General features: G+C 41.7%; 1 protein-coding gene across 2 annotated transcripts in view; it reads right to left on the bottom strand.

Moving 5' to 3' along the window:
- The window catches only part of LOC140730335 (myelin basic protein-like), a 177,423-nt gene that overhangs the window by 91,296 nt on the left and 67,663 nt on the right, over window positions 1-18,464 (bottom strand). For both annotated transcript variants that reach the window (XM_073050628.1, XM_073050618.1), the window contains one exon: window positions 7,321-7,390. In XM_073050628.1, coding sequence (XP_072906729.1) covers window positions 7,321-7,390 — 70 coding nt within the window. The remainder of the gene's footprint in view (window positions 1-7,320; window positions 7,391-18,464) is intronic.

Consider the following 18,464-nt stretch of genomic DNA (forward strand, 5'->3'; position numbering starts at 1 on the left):
GGCAAAAATCGGGGGTGGGGGGGGGTTGCTAAGAATGTGTGGAGAATATGAAAATGGGACTGATATAGGACTAATTCTAATAGGTCCAGTGGGCTGTGCTGCATCTGTGACTGTAATTGGCTCAGAAGAGCAGCGCTCCAGCCTGTTTCAAGAGAACCAAGGACGTGTGAAAGTACAAGCTCTGAAACTCAATGGTTGACTCATTCAGATACTTTTGTTTGCCTTCCTGTAATTTTCCACACAGCCATGGGATTCTCAATAAAGTGCCAAAATTGATAGCTTACTTCCCAAGGCAGTTTTAGAAATACAAACGCACTGTTTAAACATTTTACTGTATGTGATTATAGTGGTAGCTTGTTTCAACAGAGGAGTAGACACAGGGAAGATTTAGGTTTAACATTTATTTTCCTTGCTATGCATCATACTCTGAATGTTTTATCTACTGAACTAACTTGTCACTTGAAAATTTATAGAAGTATTGACTAGATTTCACCACCTGGAATGCAATTCAGAGCTTTAATTATGTAACAGTGAAAACTGTTTCATCTAAAGATGAGGGGGAGGAGAGAAGTAATGGGCCAAAGTACTGTTTTCTTAGGGTAAAGGGCAATTGGAGTGCCAAGCTTAATGTTAGATCAAAGGGAAGGATGCAGTTTTATCATTCATAATTAGTTTTTCTCCAAAATTAAGACGACTCAGCCACAAGAGGATCACATTTTACCTCTCACTCTTAATTTCTCCTTTGGCTTCTCCCACTTCCGTCAAACACAAAATGTAGCCATGAGCACTGCACGAGTCCCAGCTATGCCTGCCGTTTATCGGCTACGTGGAACAGTGTATGTTCCAAGCCTCCCCAGTATTGCTCCCCGTTTCCCACATTACATTGAGGACTGCATTAGTGCTGCTTCCTACACCCATGCAGAGCTCAACGCCTTCATGAACTTTGCCTTCAACTTCCACCTTGCCCTCAAATTTACCTGGTTCATTTCTTTCTTTCCATCCCCTTCTCTCAATTCCGGCTTTCAAGATGAGGCGTTTCATTCAAGAACTAAGGAGAGGGTCTTCTTCAAAGAAAGAGGCTTCCCTTCCTCCACCATCAATACTGCCCTCAACTGCATCTCTTCCATTTCGCCCATGTCAACCCTCAGTTCCATTTGATCCTCTCCACAATACAATGATCTAGAGCAACATCCTGAACATGCTGGAGACATGTACAAAACAGCTGAGAAAGGATTATCATTTTCTTCTGAAATGCAGAACTGAAAACCATAAGACCATAAGATATAGGAGCAGAATTAGGCCATTTGGCTCATTGAATCTGCTCCAATATTTCATCATGGCTCATCCAATTCTCCTCTCAGACCCAATCTCCTGCCTTCTCCCTGCATCCCTTCATGCCCTGATCAATCAAGAATCTATCATCCTCTGCCTTAAATATACAGAAAGACTTGGCCTCCACAACTGCCTGTGGCAACAAATTCCACAGATGCACCACTCTCTGGCTAAAGAAATTCTTCCTCATCTCCATTCTAAAAGGATGCCCCTCTATTCTGAGGTTGTTTTGTCTTGTCTCAGACACTCCTACCATAGGAAACAGCCTCTCCACATCCACATTACCTAGGCCTTTCATCATTCAATAGTTTTCAATAAGGTCACCCCTCATTCTCTGAATTCCAGTGAATACAGGCCCAGAGCCATCAAATGCTCTTCATATCACAAGCCGTTTAATCCTGGAATCATTTTCATGAACCTTGTTTGACCCCTCTCCAGTTCAGCCAACCTTTCTAAGATAAGGGGCCCTGAAACTGCTCACAATACTCCAAGTGAGGCCTCACCAGCACTTTATAAATTCAACGTTACATCCTTGCTTTTAGATTCCTGTTCTCTTGAAATGAATGCTAACATCTCATTTGCCTTCCTCACCGCAGATTCAACCTGCAAATTATCCTTTAGAGAATCCTGTACAAGTACTCCCAAGCTCCTTTGGCAAAAGAAATGAAAGGATTTACTAAACTGAGGCACAAAGTGCATGACAATACACTTCCCGACACTGTATTCCATCTGTCATTTCTTCGCCCATTCTCCTAATCTGACCAGGTTCTTCTGCATCCTCTGTTTCCTCAAAATTATCTGCCCTTCCACCTATTTTTGTATTGTCTGCAAACTTTGCAACAAAGCCATCAATTCCATCATTCAAATCATTGACATACAAGATAAAAAGCATCAGTCCCAACACAGACGCCTGTGGAACACCACTAGTCTCTGGCAGTGAACCAGGAAAGGCTCCCTTTATTCCCACACTTCAATTCCTGCCAATCAGCCACTGCTTTATCTATGCTAGAATCTTTCCTGTAATACCATTGGTTCAGCTTGTTAGGTAGCCTTGTGTGTGGCACCTTGTCAAAGGCCTTCTGAAAAATCCAAGTAGACAACATCAATTGATCCTCCTTTGTCTATCCTGTTTGTTATTTCATCAAAGAATTCCAACAGATCTACCAGGTAGATTTTCCCTCGAGGAAACCATGCTGACTATGGCCCATTTTATTATGTGCCTCCAAGTACCCTGAAACTACATCCTTAACAATCGACTCCAACATTTTACCAACCACTAACGTCCAATAAACTGACCTACAATTCTCTTTTTTCTGCCTCTCTCCCTTCTTGAAGACTGGAGTGACATTTGCAATCTTCTGATCTTCCAGAACCATTCCAGAATCTGGTGACACTTGAAAAATCATGACTAATGCCTCCATAATCTCTTCAGCCACCTCTTTCAGAACCCTGGGGTGTACACCATCTGGTGCAGGTGACTTATCTGCATTGAGACCTTTCAATTTCCCAAGAATCTTCTCCCTAGTAATGGCAACTTCACACACTTCATGACCCCTGACACCTGGAACTTCCACCATATTGCTAGTCTCTTCCACAGTGAAGACTGATACAAAATACTTATTCAATTCATCCATTATTTCCCTGTCCTTTATTACTACCATTCTAGCACAATTTTCCAGGGTCTGTTATCCACTCTCGCCTCTAATTTACACTTTACGTATCGGAATAAAATTTTGGAATCCTTTTTAATATTACTGGCAAGCTTACTTTCATATTCCATCTCTACCTTCTTAATGACTTTATTTAGGTGTCTTCTGTTGGAATTCAAAAGCTTCCCAATCCTCTAACTTCCCACTAATTTTTGCTCTATTATATGCCCTCTCTTTGGCTTTTATGTTGGGTTTGACTTGTTAGCCAAGGTGGTGTCATCTTGCCTTCAGAAATACTTATTCCTCTTTAGTATGTATATATCCTGTGCCTTCCTAATTCCTTCCAGAAATTCCAACTATTACTGCTCTGCCATCATCCCTGCCAGTGTTCTTTTCTAATTCTAGCCAACAGCCCTCTCATGCCTCTGTAATTTCCTTTACTTCACTGAAAAAAATACTGATACATTTGACTTTAGCTTCTCCTTCTCAAATTGCAGGGTGAATTCTTTCATATTATGATCACTTTCCCCTGAAGGTTCTTTTACCTTAAGCTCTTATCAATTCCGGATCATTGCACAACACCCAATCCAGAATAGCTGATCCACCAGTGGGCTCAACCACGAGCAGCTCTAAAAAGTCAACTCACAGGCATTCTAGAAATTCGCCCTCTTGGAATCCCACACCAACCTGACTTTTCCAATCTATCTGCATAATGAAATCCCCCATGACTATTGTAACATTGCCCTTTTGGCATGCATTTTCCATTTCCCATTGGAACTTGTAGACCACATCCTTATTACTGTTTTGGGAGTCTGTATTCTACTCCCATCAGGATCTTTTTACCCTTGCAGTTCCTTAGCTCTATCCACAATGATTCAACACCTTCCAACCATATGTTGTCTTTTCTAATGATTTGATTTCATTTTTTTTTACCAACAGATCCACACCACCCCTTCTGCCTTCCTGCCTACCCTTTTGATACGATGTGTATCCTTGAACATTATAATAGCTTATAATCTTCTTTCAGCCATGTTTCAAAGATGCCTACTTTAACATACTTGCCAATCTGTAATTGTGTTATAAGTTCATTTACCTTATTCCGTACACTGCACACATTCAAATATAAGACCTTTAGTCCTTATTCACCTTTTTTTGATTTTGTCTAAATGACTGTGTTATTCAAAATAGAAAGGGCAACTTTAAGTGGATGAACTCAGCACACTGAATGGACCTGCAAGAGGAATGAGACTGTGGATGATACAAAAGTCACTTTGGAAAAAGCATTGATGAAGTTAAAAAGCAAAGTGGCAGGTGAAACTCAAAGAAGATGAATACTGAGGTGTAAACATCACATAACACATCTGCCATGGTAGCACAGCAGTTAGTGCGACACTACTACAGCTTGGGGCATTGGAATTTGGAATTCAATTCCAATGTCATCCACAAGAAATCTGTACATCCTCCCCGTGGAATGTGTGGGTTTTCTCCAGGAGATCATATTTCCTCCCAGTCCAAAGCCATACCGATTAGTAGGTTAATCGGTCCCGTGATTAGGCTAAGATTAAATCAGGTGTTGCTGGGTGGTGCAATTTGAAGGGCTGGAAGGGTCCATTCTGAGCTGCACCTCAATTTTTAAAAATCACCAACGTGTCCTGATCCTGCCATTTTGAAGCCATGGACAAGAAAGCAGGCATACACATCTTCTTCCTCAGAAGTCTAAAGTAAATCAGCATGTTCCCATTAAGCATTACTGATATTTACAGAGGCCCTACCTGGATGCATCACAGCTTAGCATGTCAAGTGCTCTGCTCAAGACTGCCGAAATCAGAGTTTTGAACCCACCCCAGTCCAAACATAAACCAACCTTCCCATCGGTGATTCTGCCCACACTCTGCACTGCCTCCAGAAAGCAGAAAACATTATTAAGGGTGCTTCCTATCATGGTTATTCTCACTTCTCCCACTAGACAGAAGATATGGAAGGTTTCAAAAGCTTGACAACAAGTACTAACAGACTGAAGGACAGCTTCTATCAGACCCTTAAGCTGACATCTCATGAGCTACAGATCTCCCAGTCTATCTCACTTTGGTCCTCACTCTGTTTACCTGCACTGGCATGGTAACGCAGTGGTTAGCACAACGGTGTACAGTCTCAGTGACGTGGGTTCAATTCCCGCCGTTGCTGTAAGGGGTTTGTACATTCTCCCTGTGACTGTGTGGGTTTCTTCCGGGTGCTCCGGTTTCCTCCCACAGTGCAAAATATGTACCAGTTGGTAGGTTAATTGGTAATTGTAAAGTGCTTTAAATCGGGAGATTGCTGGGTGGTGCGGCCTGAAAGGATGTAAGAGTTTATTTTGCCCTGTATCTCGATAAATAATTAAACACTCACTCTGTAAGCTGCAACAGTCTATTCTGCACTTTGTTTTCATTTCACTACCTCATTGTACTTATATATGGAATGATATGTCTAATTGCATGCATCTTGTCACTTGATAATAAAACAAATCAATAATATTACTTTCATATTTTTTATATCTGAGGTGAACCCAAGTTAGATCATAGTCCAGGTCTTCCCCTCTCTCAGGTGGACAACAGATCCCTCCAAATTACTTCAAGGAGCAAGCAAGTTCTTCCCTGTTTCCTGGTTACTCTCAATCCCCCAATAAACAATTTTAATTAGATTATTTAGCACAGTGCATGGAAGTTGAATTTTCCCAAAACAATTGCAGAATTTCTTACTTTACTAGTGGGCTTCACTGAGTATCTTGTCAGTGGCAAAGTGAGAGGAATCATTCCTGCTCATGCTTGATACATCCTGGTTCACGTTCATGAAGGAGTTGCTTGGAATTTGGCACCATATGCTCTTAATATTAGTATTTCTCTCTGTGCATTAGTAGCGTTGAAAGTGGAGAAGCAGTAGCTGTGGTGAGTACTCAGTGGGTCAGGAAGTGCAAATGCAGACAAAAATAGGGCTAGTGTTCAGAGTAACAGCCTAAAAACATAACCACTTCTCTCCAATTAAGTGCTGAGCATTTCCAACAAACATTGCTATTTATGCCACCTGAAGGATATCATCTTCCTACAGGAAAGAAATCAGTAAGATTGAATGAGCGCAGAGAAAGTTTACAAGGATGTTGTTGAAAACCCAAGTGACGGAAAATTTGAATAGGTTAGGACTTGTATTTCCTGGAGCGTAGGAGAATGGTGGGGTGGGGAGATTTGATAGAGGTATGTAACATTGAGAGGTATAGATAAGGTAAATGCAAGCAGTTTTTTTCTATTGCAGTTGGATGAGACTAGAACTAGAGGAGAAAGGTTAGGGTGAAAGGTGAAACATTTAAGGGGAAGATTCTTCATTCAGAGGGTGGTGAGAGTTTGGAATAATCTGTCAGCTGAAGTGGAGGATGCAGTTCAATAGCAACATTTGAGAAGTTTGGATAAGTACATGGATGGGAGGAGTATGTAGGGCTTTGGTCCAAGTGCAGATCAATAGGACTAGGTAGAATAACAGGTTGGCATGGACTAAATGGGCTGAAGGGCCTGTTTCTGTGCTGTGGTGCTGAATGATTCTATGATCTTGTGTCTTCAGCAAGGCAAGCACCTTGCAGATAATGCAGGCGAGTTGGCACAGAAGGTGGAGTAGGATGGCAGTGGACACATTCAGGCAAGAGCTATGCTGTGCTGAGCATCCAACACCCTTCCTAAGGTGTCTGATTTCCTCCCAGATATGAATTGCTGATACCGGGAGAGTTTCAGTCTGATTAGGAACATCTTCCCATGACAAAAAAAATCACTAATAAACAAATAGCACAGGAAATGGTCCAGGATCTTAGTTTTCCATTTTACACCCAGGCAGACAGCTTTGCATTGCTTCCTGACTGAAATTGGAAGATGTGAAAATGGACAAGTCCCTCAAGAAATGCAACTGTTGTGGAAAGGCTGCCAGTTCTCATGGGATGCTCTTCTAGATATTAAACCAATAGATTTGCTCAATGACATATTTTTCTTAAGTTAACGATATTTCAAAAAAAGTATCACCTTTTGTTAAATTTTTAAAAAATCTACATTATGTTCTTTGTTATGTGCCCAGGAGATTTACATCCAACTCTAGCTGAATCCTATTCTATACTCAAGCCTGGCCAACACTACCTGTGGGTAGGAACCAGCAGCGTCCCTATGACTTAAAGTGGACAGAACAAAACATATTTATTCCAAATTAATTCATATCGATAATTTACTATAGGTACAAGGAGGCAAAAGCAATGTTTTTGCACTATAGTGATAAATAGACTTAGGATTAATTTGCTGGAGGGTTTTACCCAATCGAGTTTTGAACATACCGAACACTTCGTTCTCCTCTGATTGGTCCGTCTTCATGGCCTGACCTTTAGCCTTCGTAGATGTGCCAGACTGAAATATAAATTAATAATTTTAAGAAGCAGAACCCAAGTTCAGAACCTTTCAAGACAATGTTGCAGGTTCCACTATAATGAGAAAGGTACTTCAATGCACTACAAAGTGTCATTTAAAAAAAGGTCTACAATATAATGAAACTACCATTCTCGCATCCAATAATCTTCAAGCCTAATCCCATTTTCAGATTATAGCTGGAGACCCTAAGTGACTGTGGTGATCTTCATATACATCATTTAATCATCCAATCACTGCATACTGCTGAGAGAATTTCCTGGCTTTAATTAGGAGCATTGCTGCAGCTTTGATTACCAGCATTATTGATTGCATCTAACAGAGACTTGTTAAATTGCTAAAAAATAATTAGCAAATCGGTCTATTACTTTCACTAGCACTAAAGTAGTGAAAACTTGTTCTGCACACTGTTCATACGGTACAATTCAGTATAACAATTCAGTATGTTGTACTGTTCAGTACAACATTACCTTCGGCCCGTAATGTTGTGCCAACAATGTTAGAGACTGCCTAGAATTTCCCTAGCACATAGCTCTCTATCTTTCTAAGCTCCATGTACCTATCCAGGAGTCTCTTAAAAGACCCTATTGTATCTGCCTCCACCACCATAGCTGGCAGCCCATTCCACACACTCACCACTCTCTGCATTAAAAAAAAACTTACCCCTGACATCTCCTCTGTACCTACTTCCAAGCACCTTAAAACTGTGCCCTCTCGTGCTAGCCATTTTAGCCCTGGGGAAAAAGCCTCTGACTATCCACATGATCAATGTCTCTCATCATCTTATACACCTCTATCAGGTCACCTCTCATCCTCCATCACTCCAAGGAAAAAAGGCCAAGTTCACTCAACCTATTCTCATAAGGATGCTCCCCAATCCAGGCAACATCCTTGTAAATCTCCTCTGCACCCTTTCTCTGGTTTCCACATCCTTCTTAGAGTGAGGCAACCAGAACTGAGCACAGTACTCCAAGTGGGGTTTGACCAGGGTCCTATATAACTGCAACATTACCTTTCAGCTCCTAAATTCAATCCCACTATTGATAAAGGCCAATGCACTCTATGCTTTCTTAACCAGAGTCAAGCTGCGCAGCAGATTTGAGTGTCCGATGGACTCAGACCCAAGATCCCTCTGACCCTCCACACTGCCAAGAGTCTTACCATTAATATTATATTCTGCCATCATATTTGACTTACCAAAATGAACCACCTGCCACTTCTCAGCCTAGTTTTGCATCCTATCAATGTCCCGCTGTAACCCGACAGCCGTCCACACTATCCACAACACCCCCAACTTTTGTGTCATCAGCAAATTTACTAACACATCCCTCCACTTTCTCATCCAGGTCATTTATAAAAATCACGGAGAAGGGGTCCCAGAACAGATCCCTGAGGCACAACACTGGTGACTGACCTCCATGCAGGATATGACCCGTCTACAACCACTCTTTGCCTTCTGTGGGCAAGCCAATTCTGGATCCAGAAAGCAATGTCTCCTTGGATCCTATGCCTCCTTACTTTCTCAATAAGCCTTACATTGGGTACCTTATCAAGATCTGGGAACACTGGGAAACCCGTGAGGAGTGTATCTTGGTACAGCTCCTTACAGACTATTATGAAAATGGAGCTGAATGGAACTTAGGGATAGGAGACCGGAACAACAGGAAGGTAATCACACTCATGTTGCAGGAGGCAGCTGACTAGATGACTATCAGGAGGAGGAAAGGGAAGAGGCAGATAGTGCAGGCTAACCCAATGGATGGATCCCTCAGTAACAGGTATTCCGCTTTGGGACGGTGCGGGGGACAGGGATGATGACCTACCTGGGGAAGCTGAAGCGATCAGGTGTCTGGCTCTGTGGCTCAAGGAGGAAAGTAAAGGAGAATAGTGACAGAGGTCACAATATTTAGGGGAAGAGATATGAGATTTTGTGGACATGGAAGAGCTTCTCAGAAGATATTTTGCATTTCTGGTGCCAGAGTCAAGGCTGTGTCTGATTGGGTCCACAGCATTTTTAGGTAGAAGGGTGAACAGCCAGAAGTTGTGATACACATCGAGGTTAATGACATAGGTTGGAAAAGAGAGGAGATCCTGAAGAGAGAATATAGGGAACTAGAGGAAAGATCATACTAGATCTGCTACTAGGCAATGAACCAGGTCAGGTGACAGATATCTCAGTGCAAACATTGTAGAGACAGTGACCACAATTCCTTGACCTTTACCATAGCCTTGGACAGGGATAGGAGCACACAGTATGAGAAAGTATTTAATTTGGGGGGGGGGGGGGGGGAGAGAAGAGCAAATTATGATGGTATTAGGCAGGAACTTGAGAGCATAAATTGACAACAGGTGTACCCAGGAAAACGCACAACAAAAATGTGGAGGTTGTTTAGACAGCACTTGCATGGGTTTCTGGGCAAGTCTGTCCCACTGAGGTAGGGAAAGAAAGGTAGTATGAAGGAACTATGATTGACAAGAGATGTGGAAATCTAATCAAGAGGGAGAAAGAATCTTACTTCATAGTTAGGAAGTAAGAATCAGACAGGGCTCCAGAATGTAACCAGGATGGAAATTAAGAATGAACTCTGAACAGCTAGAAAGGGACAAAAGGAGCTCTTGGCAAGTTGGATTAAAGAAAACCCCATGCAAAGAAAAAGTGGATGACTAGAGTGGGAGGAGGATCCATCAGGGCTAAAAGTGAAAACATGTGCCAGGAGTCAGAATGCAGGGTCAATCCTTAAATACTTGGCTTCAGTATTCAACCAGCGAAAGGGCCCTAGATGAAGGCGTGGGTGGTGTAGATCTGATAAACATGCTGGAACATGTTGATGTTAAGAAAGAGTGTGCTGGAACTTTTGAAAAACATTAGGATAGATACAAGTCATCAGGGTCAGAGAGGATATACCCCAGGTCACTGTGGGAAACTAATGATGAGATTGCTGCAACTCTGGCAATGACCTTTGCGTTCACACTGGCCACAGGAGTAGTACCAGAAGATTGGAGGGTGGCAAGTGTTTACTCCTTTGTTCATGAAATATAATAGAGATAACACTGGGAATTATAGACCAGTGAGTCTTGTGTCAGTGGTGGGCAAGTTATTAGGGAGAATTAGAGAAATGATTTACAGGATTAGGGATAGTCAGCATGGCTTTGTGAGAGGCAGGTCATGTTTCATCATCCTGAATGAGTTCTTTGGGGAAGTGACAAAACAAATTGATGAAGGTTGAGCAGTGAATGATGTGTAATGGATTTTTATTGAGCTGTTTGACAAAGTTCCCTATAGCAGGCTCATTCTGACAGTCAGGAGGCATGGGATCCAGGGAAACTTGAATGCATGGGTCAAAGGACCTATACTACATTATATTGTTCTTTGTTCTATCTCCTAACATGTTAGGTAGTATGTATATGGAATGAGCTGCCAGAAGAAATGGTACAGGCAGGTACAATAACTACTTCTAAATATTAGTTGGATTCATGGATTGGAAAGGTTTAGAAGGTTATCGTGGCAAAGGGGACTAGCTTGAAAGGAGCATGCTGGTTGGCGTGAAACAGTTGGGTCAAAGGGTTAATTTTCCATGCTATACAACTATAACTCCATGACATTGTACCAAATCCATATGTAAGTGGTTTTCACTTCTCCAGCAACTTTCTTGTTTTAAGGACATTATAAAGTGTTTTATTGCTAATAAAATATTTTAAAGAGTGGTCACTTCTGCAATGCAAAATAAAACCCTGTCAGATACAACACCAGCTGTTCTGTAACAAATAGCTTATTTTTAACAGATGATCATATGCACGAGTCAGAGGACATACAATCTCATAGTGTGGTGACCATATTTCCACAGTATTGTAATGAGTGCCATCAAATGCACAGAAGGCACATAAAAAGACTCACTAAAAAAGAAAACTCTTTCTGCTGTAATTTAATATTATGGTTTTTCATTTGTGGTGTCCATAAGTGAAGCTTTCTCAGCTTGGGGATGGCCTACAATGTTAAGATGATCTGCTTTCAGTGGTAAGCTGGGAGACAAATGCTGTCTGATTTTTAAAGTTTTGCTATTCTGGAGGTAAATGACTAATTCCCAGGGAATCCTGGGAACTGGCCATTTACTGGGAAGTTGGCAATACTTTGATAATCCAGAAATATTGCCAATACAAGATGGGATTAGGGACCTCCAAGTTCCCCATGACGATGGTGCCCCCACAGTGCTCTTGGGTAGGAATTTTCCAGGATTTAAACCCGATGATAGAGGAGGGAGAAACAGGAAGAATTCCCCTGTTCTTCCTTATGAACCACATATCCATTTTGCTAATCCCTGCATACAGACCACTGGTTAAACAAGTCAAATCAGTTTCCACGGAGATCAGAATCTGGCGAGAGGTGCTGATCATCACATCAATATTGATGAATATGTGGGATCCGTGACAGGCTACATAAGGAAAAACACTGACGATGTTAGTATGATTGATCACTACACTGCCAGGGCAAACCATAGCTGACTGCACTGCTTAGGAATCATCCTTTCCAGTTTGTTACCACTTCAACCAATGCACTGATGATCCAATTCTGTCCTGTCCCACACAGAAAACAATGCTTTGCATGCCAGGATCTTTTTCTACATCAGCTCGGCATTTAACTCGACCCTGAGAGGCTGGTTGGCAAATTATCCTCGTTGGGATCCAACACCCCTCTCTGTAACTAGATTATGGGCTTCTTGATGAAAGGACCCAAATCAGTCTGAGTTGCAGCAACATCTCAAGCTCCATCATGCTGAGCACGGGTGACTCCAGGGCTGTATACTCAGCCTACTGCTTTTCACACTGTTCCCTCATGACCATATTGCCAGGTCCAGCTCAAACCTCAAGCTTGCTGTTGATACACTGGATGGTCTCATCAACAATGACAAGTCAGCATACAGAGAGCAGACAGTGCTTGTCAAATGTTGTGAGAACAACAACCCGAGTTTTAACATAAACAGCAAAAAAAAGAGATTGATTGCGGACTTGAGGAAGGCGGAGGTCAGCCACTCTCCTTTGCACATCAATGGCTGTGCTGTGGAGAGTGAAGAGTACAAAGATCTTTGGTGCACACACTGTTATTGATTGACTTCAGGAGAAGGAAACCAGAGGTCCTTGTGCCAGTCCTCATCAGGGGATCAGACGTAGAGAGGGTCAGCAACTTTAAATTCCTCAGTGTTATCATTTCAGAGGATCTGTCCTAGGCCCAGCACACAAGAACAATTATAAAAAAGCACAGAAACACCTCTACTTCCTTAGACGTTTCCAAAGATTCAGCGTGATATCTAACATTTTGACAAGATGAGTGGTGGAGAGTATATTGCCTGGCTGCATCACAGCCTGGCGCACTAATATTGAGTGCGGAACCAATGCCTTTGAATGGAAAATCCTACAAAAAGTAGTGGATATAGTCCAGTCCATTACGGGTAAAGCCCTCTCCACTATTGAGCAAATCTACAGAGTGCTATCACAGGCTAGTGGCATCCATCATTAGGGACCCATACTACCCAGGTCGTGCCCCCTTCTCACTGCTGCCATCAGGAAGTCAATACAGGAACGTCAGGAGTCACATCACCAGGTTCAGGAAGTTATTAACCCTCAACCATCAGGCTCCTGAACCAAAAGGGACATCTTTACTTGCCCCATCACAGAACTGATCCCATAATCTACCTTCAAGGACTCATCTCATGTTCTCACTATTTATTGCTTATTTATTATTATTATTTTTCCTTTGTATTTGCAGAGATTGCCTTTTGCATATTAGTTGTTTGTCTACCTTGTTGGTGTGGTCTTTCACCGATTCTATTGTGGCTCTTGGATTTATTAAGTATGCTTGCAAGAAAATAAATCTCAGGTTTCTATATGGTGACACCTATACATTTTGATAATAAATTTCATCATCATCATGTGCCATACTCTGCCAGAACCTCGGTGACCATTTTCTACTACTGCAATCTGTCGGCTGCCTCAGTAGCAGCTTCCTTCTATTCTGCCTTCAAGCACAGTGTGTCATCAGTTCTTGAGATGTGTCCAAAACAACAAAGTTTCCTTTGAATAACGGTTTCCAGAAGTATTGGTTTCGTGCCAATCTTTTCTAGGATGAAATTGTTGGATCTCCTTTCAATGTATGATACCCGGAGGATATCTGTAAGTCCACATCTGAAATGCTGTCAACTTTGACCTTTAAACAGACGATCTAACCTGGACCCACAACACCACCTCATTAGTGAAGAAGGCAGAGCAGCGTTTACATTGAGGATATTGAGGCACGCAAGACTCCCCCGTGCCCATTCTAACAACTTTATACAGAAGCATCGAATGTGTCCTGTCTGCTGCATCATTGCCTGGTACGGAAGTTGTAACTCATCAGGCCACAAGACCCTACAGATGACAGTAAAAACTGGCAAAGAGGTACACTAATATATCCCTCCCCCCCATTTATGATATATATTGGGAGCGTTGTAGACGAAGGATTCCTACTACTCATCCCACAATCTCTTTGACCCACTACCGTTGGGAAAGGGACAGGAGTATCAGGACTGAGAATGACAGACTGGATATTAGCTTCTTCCCTCAGGTTCACACCTATGAACACCCTGCCACCACTGATGTCTCGTCATAATACAGTGAGCAGTTTACCTGTGCTGTGCACCGCATACATTTTATTAACCTAGTTATGGGTAAGATTTTGTTTTGTGCTACATGTGATACATGTTTTATAGGTGCATTGCGGTCTGCAGTAACGTTGTCTCTTTCAGTACATATATGACAAGCCTGACCTTGAAAGCAATGGCCAAAGAAAGCTGATATTGCACAGGGTGCAGAAGGGTTCTTCAACTTAATATCTGATCCAAATTATATTCTTAATTTGAAGTTTGCAGTTCAGATTTTTTGTCCTGACCCGAGTAGAACTTTGAATGAGACCTGGTTAATGTAAATTCAAAAATGACTCTTTTGTACTATTAATAAAACTATAAGACTTCAAGACATTGCATCTCAACAAGAAATAGTTAATTATTGAAAGCACAATTTTTTAAATAATAAATTTAAATTATAATCTTTCAAACTTGCTTTTTAGAAGTTTCTCTGCGATATCAAGAGCGCAAAGCCTTTGAACAAACACAAGCTATGAAATTTATTCCTAACATTCTAATATTTGCAGAAGCATCTTTCATTATCTGATCTGCTAAAATATATGATAAATCATATGAAATAAACCCTTTATTGCTTAGATTCATAAATCCAGTAAAGTGTGAAATTTCTATTTGTAAAAATAAAGTGCTACTTTATATTCTTTTCAAAACCAAATCTCATTGATTTCCTGTGTGCTGCAAATTCCATCTCCTTCTTTATAAGCCCCTCATTGCCATTTTGTTGTGAGTGCAGTCAATTTAGAGAGTTGAAGAAAAACACAGCCAACTCAAAAAACTAGAAATGCTGGATAAGACTGCCACCCACTGCATTAACAAGTAATTTGAAATGAAAACACTGTGCGGAAGGCACTCATTCACTCTAGGAGTTCAAGTTCCACTCTGCCACACAAAGTACCTAGGAAGATAAGCTGCAGGCTACCAGGTTCTTGCCTTGCTGTTAGCTGATTTGAAGGAGGTTGGGAAATGAGTGTGGATAATTTATTAACAAGACACTTGAATTGCCCAAGCAAAGAAAGGCTGTTAAATAGAATCATCATCGACGGGCACTCAGAATGGACATAGTTGACTGAAGAGCCCGACTCTATGTTATATGCCTTTGACGCTGACATTGTTTGACAAAAGCAAAATAGGACATAGAACAGCACAGAAACAGGAACCTGAATACTCATTTTAGGAATAGCTTCTACCCATTTGCCATCAGATTTCTGAACAGATAATAAACAACCCATGAACACTACCTCAATAACTTTGCTCTCTTTTTGCATTAATTATTTAATTTTATATACATTTTTCTTTGCAATTCATAGTAATTTTGTATTGCACTATACTGCTGTTGCAAATCATATTTCATGATACATGTTAGTGACATTAATACACCAGTGATACTGATGGGTCACCCCATAATATTCATGCTGAACACAATACTAAACCAAACCAAATCTTGTCTGCCTGCCCATGATCCATATCCCTCCATATTCATAAGCCTAGCTGAAACTTTATTCAGTACTGCTATCACATCTGCTCCCAGCACCAACTCTGGCAGCCCATTCCAGGTATCTGCTACGTTTAAATAAAGCACATCTCCCTTAAGCTTCCCCCCCCCCCCACCTTAAGTGCATGTCCTCTAGTATTTGATGTTTCTACCCTTGGAAGAAGGTTATGACTGTCTAGCTATGCCTCTTATAATTTTATAAACTATCAGGTCTCCCTTGAGCTTCAGACACTCAAGAGAAAAATACAAGTTTGTCCAACCTCTCATTATAGCTCACACCAGGCAACTGGTAAACCTCTTTTGCATCCTTTCATGATGGTTTAAAAGAATGCTGGAAATCTTCAACAGGGTAGGCAGTGTTTATGGAGAAGATTTTACAAGCTGATTGCCTTTCATCAGACAGATCAAGGGAAAAGTTGAGAGTTAAAATGAGTAAGCAGCCCTGAAAGGAAGTATTCTATGTGATTGATGTTGTCAGGTTGCATCTGGAATTTCCAGCTGGCGGACAATTTCCCTCCACGCCGCTCTGTCCCGACACTTGTCCACAACATCCCTAGTCTTGTCCAGCTTGGTCCAATCCTTGATGTAATCCAGCTACATTGTTTTTTGCCTTCCTCTTCCTTCCTTTCCCTCCACCTTTCTGTATAGCAAGTCCGACAAGATGTTATCTCTCTGCGTAATGTGTCCACGATAAGCAACTCTTAACTTCATGATCTTCTCCAGCAATATCCGTGGTCCATCAACTTCGGACAAAACCCTCATTTGAAATTATCTCTACCTAGCTAATCTTCAACATTCATCGACAGCACCACATTACAAAAGCATTAATTCGTTTCACGTCATCCTTCTTCAGGGTCCACGTTACTGACTCATACCTCAGCACTGACCATGCGTAATATTTGAGAAAGCGGATTCTACTTTGGATATCTACCTTCCAATTGCATAGTAGATCTTCTGGCTTCATGAACTGGGTGTTAGCCATACCTATTCTCCTTCTGATCTCTGTGATAGGATATTTAAGTATTGGATAGACCGGGTCTGTTTAAGAATAGCTAACTATGGCTTTGGATATGGAAGGTCAGGTCTAGCCAATCTTACAGTTTTTCGGGAAGGTTGATGACTGAAAGGCAGTGGACGCTGACTACATGGACTTTATCAAGGCCTTCGACAAGGTCCCACATGGGAGGCTGGTTTATACAGGTACACAAAATTACGAGGGGTATAGACTGGAAAAAAGCCTGTTGCATTTACCCTCCGAGGCTGGGTGACACAAACTTGAATTCATAGGTTAAGGTGGAATATTTAAGGGGAACACATGGAGTAATTTCTTCAGTCAGAGGGTGGGTGTGTGGAACGAGCAGTGGAAGTGGTGGATGTGGGTTTGCTTACAACACTTCAGAGATGGTTAGATAACTATATGTTTGGGAGGAGCATGGAGAGCCATTCTTCAGGTGCAAATAACAGCTCAAAATTCTCTAGATTGTCCAAAGGACCAATTTCTGTTCTATAGTACTCAGTCTCTGTGGGGGGGTGGGGGGGGGTGGAGGAAATGAATGAACCATGGGGAAAGTCTATGACAGGGTAGAATGTGGGCTAGCATAAACAAAAATGTACAGGTTCAAATGCAAGAAACTAAGGATTGTATTAGTTGAGTTACTCTATTTATTTGAGTGCTGGAGTGGCTGGGGCAACTAACTGCAGGACATTTTGAATGGTGCTCACTACAGCCAATGTACACCACTCAAAGTGACTGACAATCCACATCTATACAACATATCTAACCCAGCAAATTTTCTTTCACTGTGGAAGACACTAGCAGGTATTGAAGTGTGTGAGGGAAGAGAAGTGCGTGCAGTTACAAGGGAGAAGGTGCTCAAAAAGTTGAAAGACCTCAAGGTACTCAAGTCATCTGGACCAGATGAACTGCAACCTAGGGTTCTGAAAGAGGTAGTGGTAGAGATTGTGGAGGCCTTAGTAATGATTTTTCAAGAATCATTGGACTCTGACATGGTTCTGGAAGACTAGGAAATTGCAAATGTCACTCCACTCTAAGAAAGGGAGGAGGGAGCAGAAAGGAAATTATAGACCAGTTAGCCTGACCTCAGTCATTGGGAAGTTGTTGGCGTCAATTGCTAAAGATGTGGTTATGAAGTACTTGGTGACACAGGACAAGATGGAACAAAGTCAACATGGTTTCCTTCAGGGAAAATCTTGCCTGACAAATCTGCTGGAATGCTTTGAGGTGACTGCAAGTAGGATAGATAAAGGGGTTGTAGTGGATGTCGTATACTTGAACTTTCAGAAGGCCTTTTACAGGTGCCACATGAGGTTGCTAACCAAGTTAAGAGCCCATAGTATTACAGGAAAGTTACGAGAATGGTTACATTGGCTGATTGGTAGGAGGCAGTGAGTGGGAATGAAAGGATCCTTTTCAGGTTAGTGGTGTTCCACAGGGATCAGTGTTGGGACTGCTGCTTTTTATGTTGTATCAAAGATTTAGAGGATAGAATAGATGGCTTTGTTGCCAAGTTTGCAGACGATATGAAGATCGATGGAGACGAGGTAGTGTTGAGGAAACAGGATGGCTGCAGAAGGGCTCAGACAGTAGAAGGATAGGCAAGAAAGTGGCAAATGAAACAATGTTGGAAAGTACATGATCATGCACTTTGGTAGAAGAAACAAATATGCAGACTTCCCTAAACATGGAGAAAATCCAAAAATCTGAGATGCAAAGGCACTTGGGAGTCCCTAAAGGTCAACTTGCAGGGCAAGTCAGTGGTGAGGAAGGCAAATTCAAGATTACCATTAATTTCAAGAGGTCTAGAATACAAGAGCAAGGATGTGATGCTGAAGCCTTATAAGGCACTGGTGAGGTCTACCCTCAAGTATTGTG

The sequence above is a fragment of the Hemitrygon akajei genome, chromosome 1, assembly GCF_048418815.1.
Source record: "Hemitrygon akajei chromosome 1, sHemAka1.3, whole genome shotgun sequence".
Taxonomy (NCBI): domain Eukaryota; kingdom Metazoa; phylum Chordata; class Chondrichthyes; order Myliobatiformes; family Dasyatidae; genus Hemitrygon; species Hemitrygon akajei.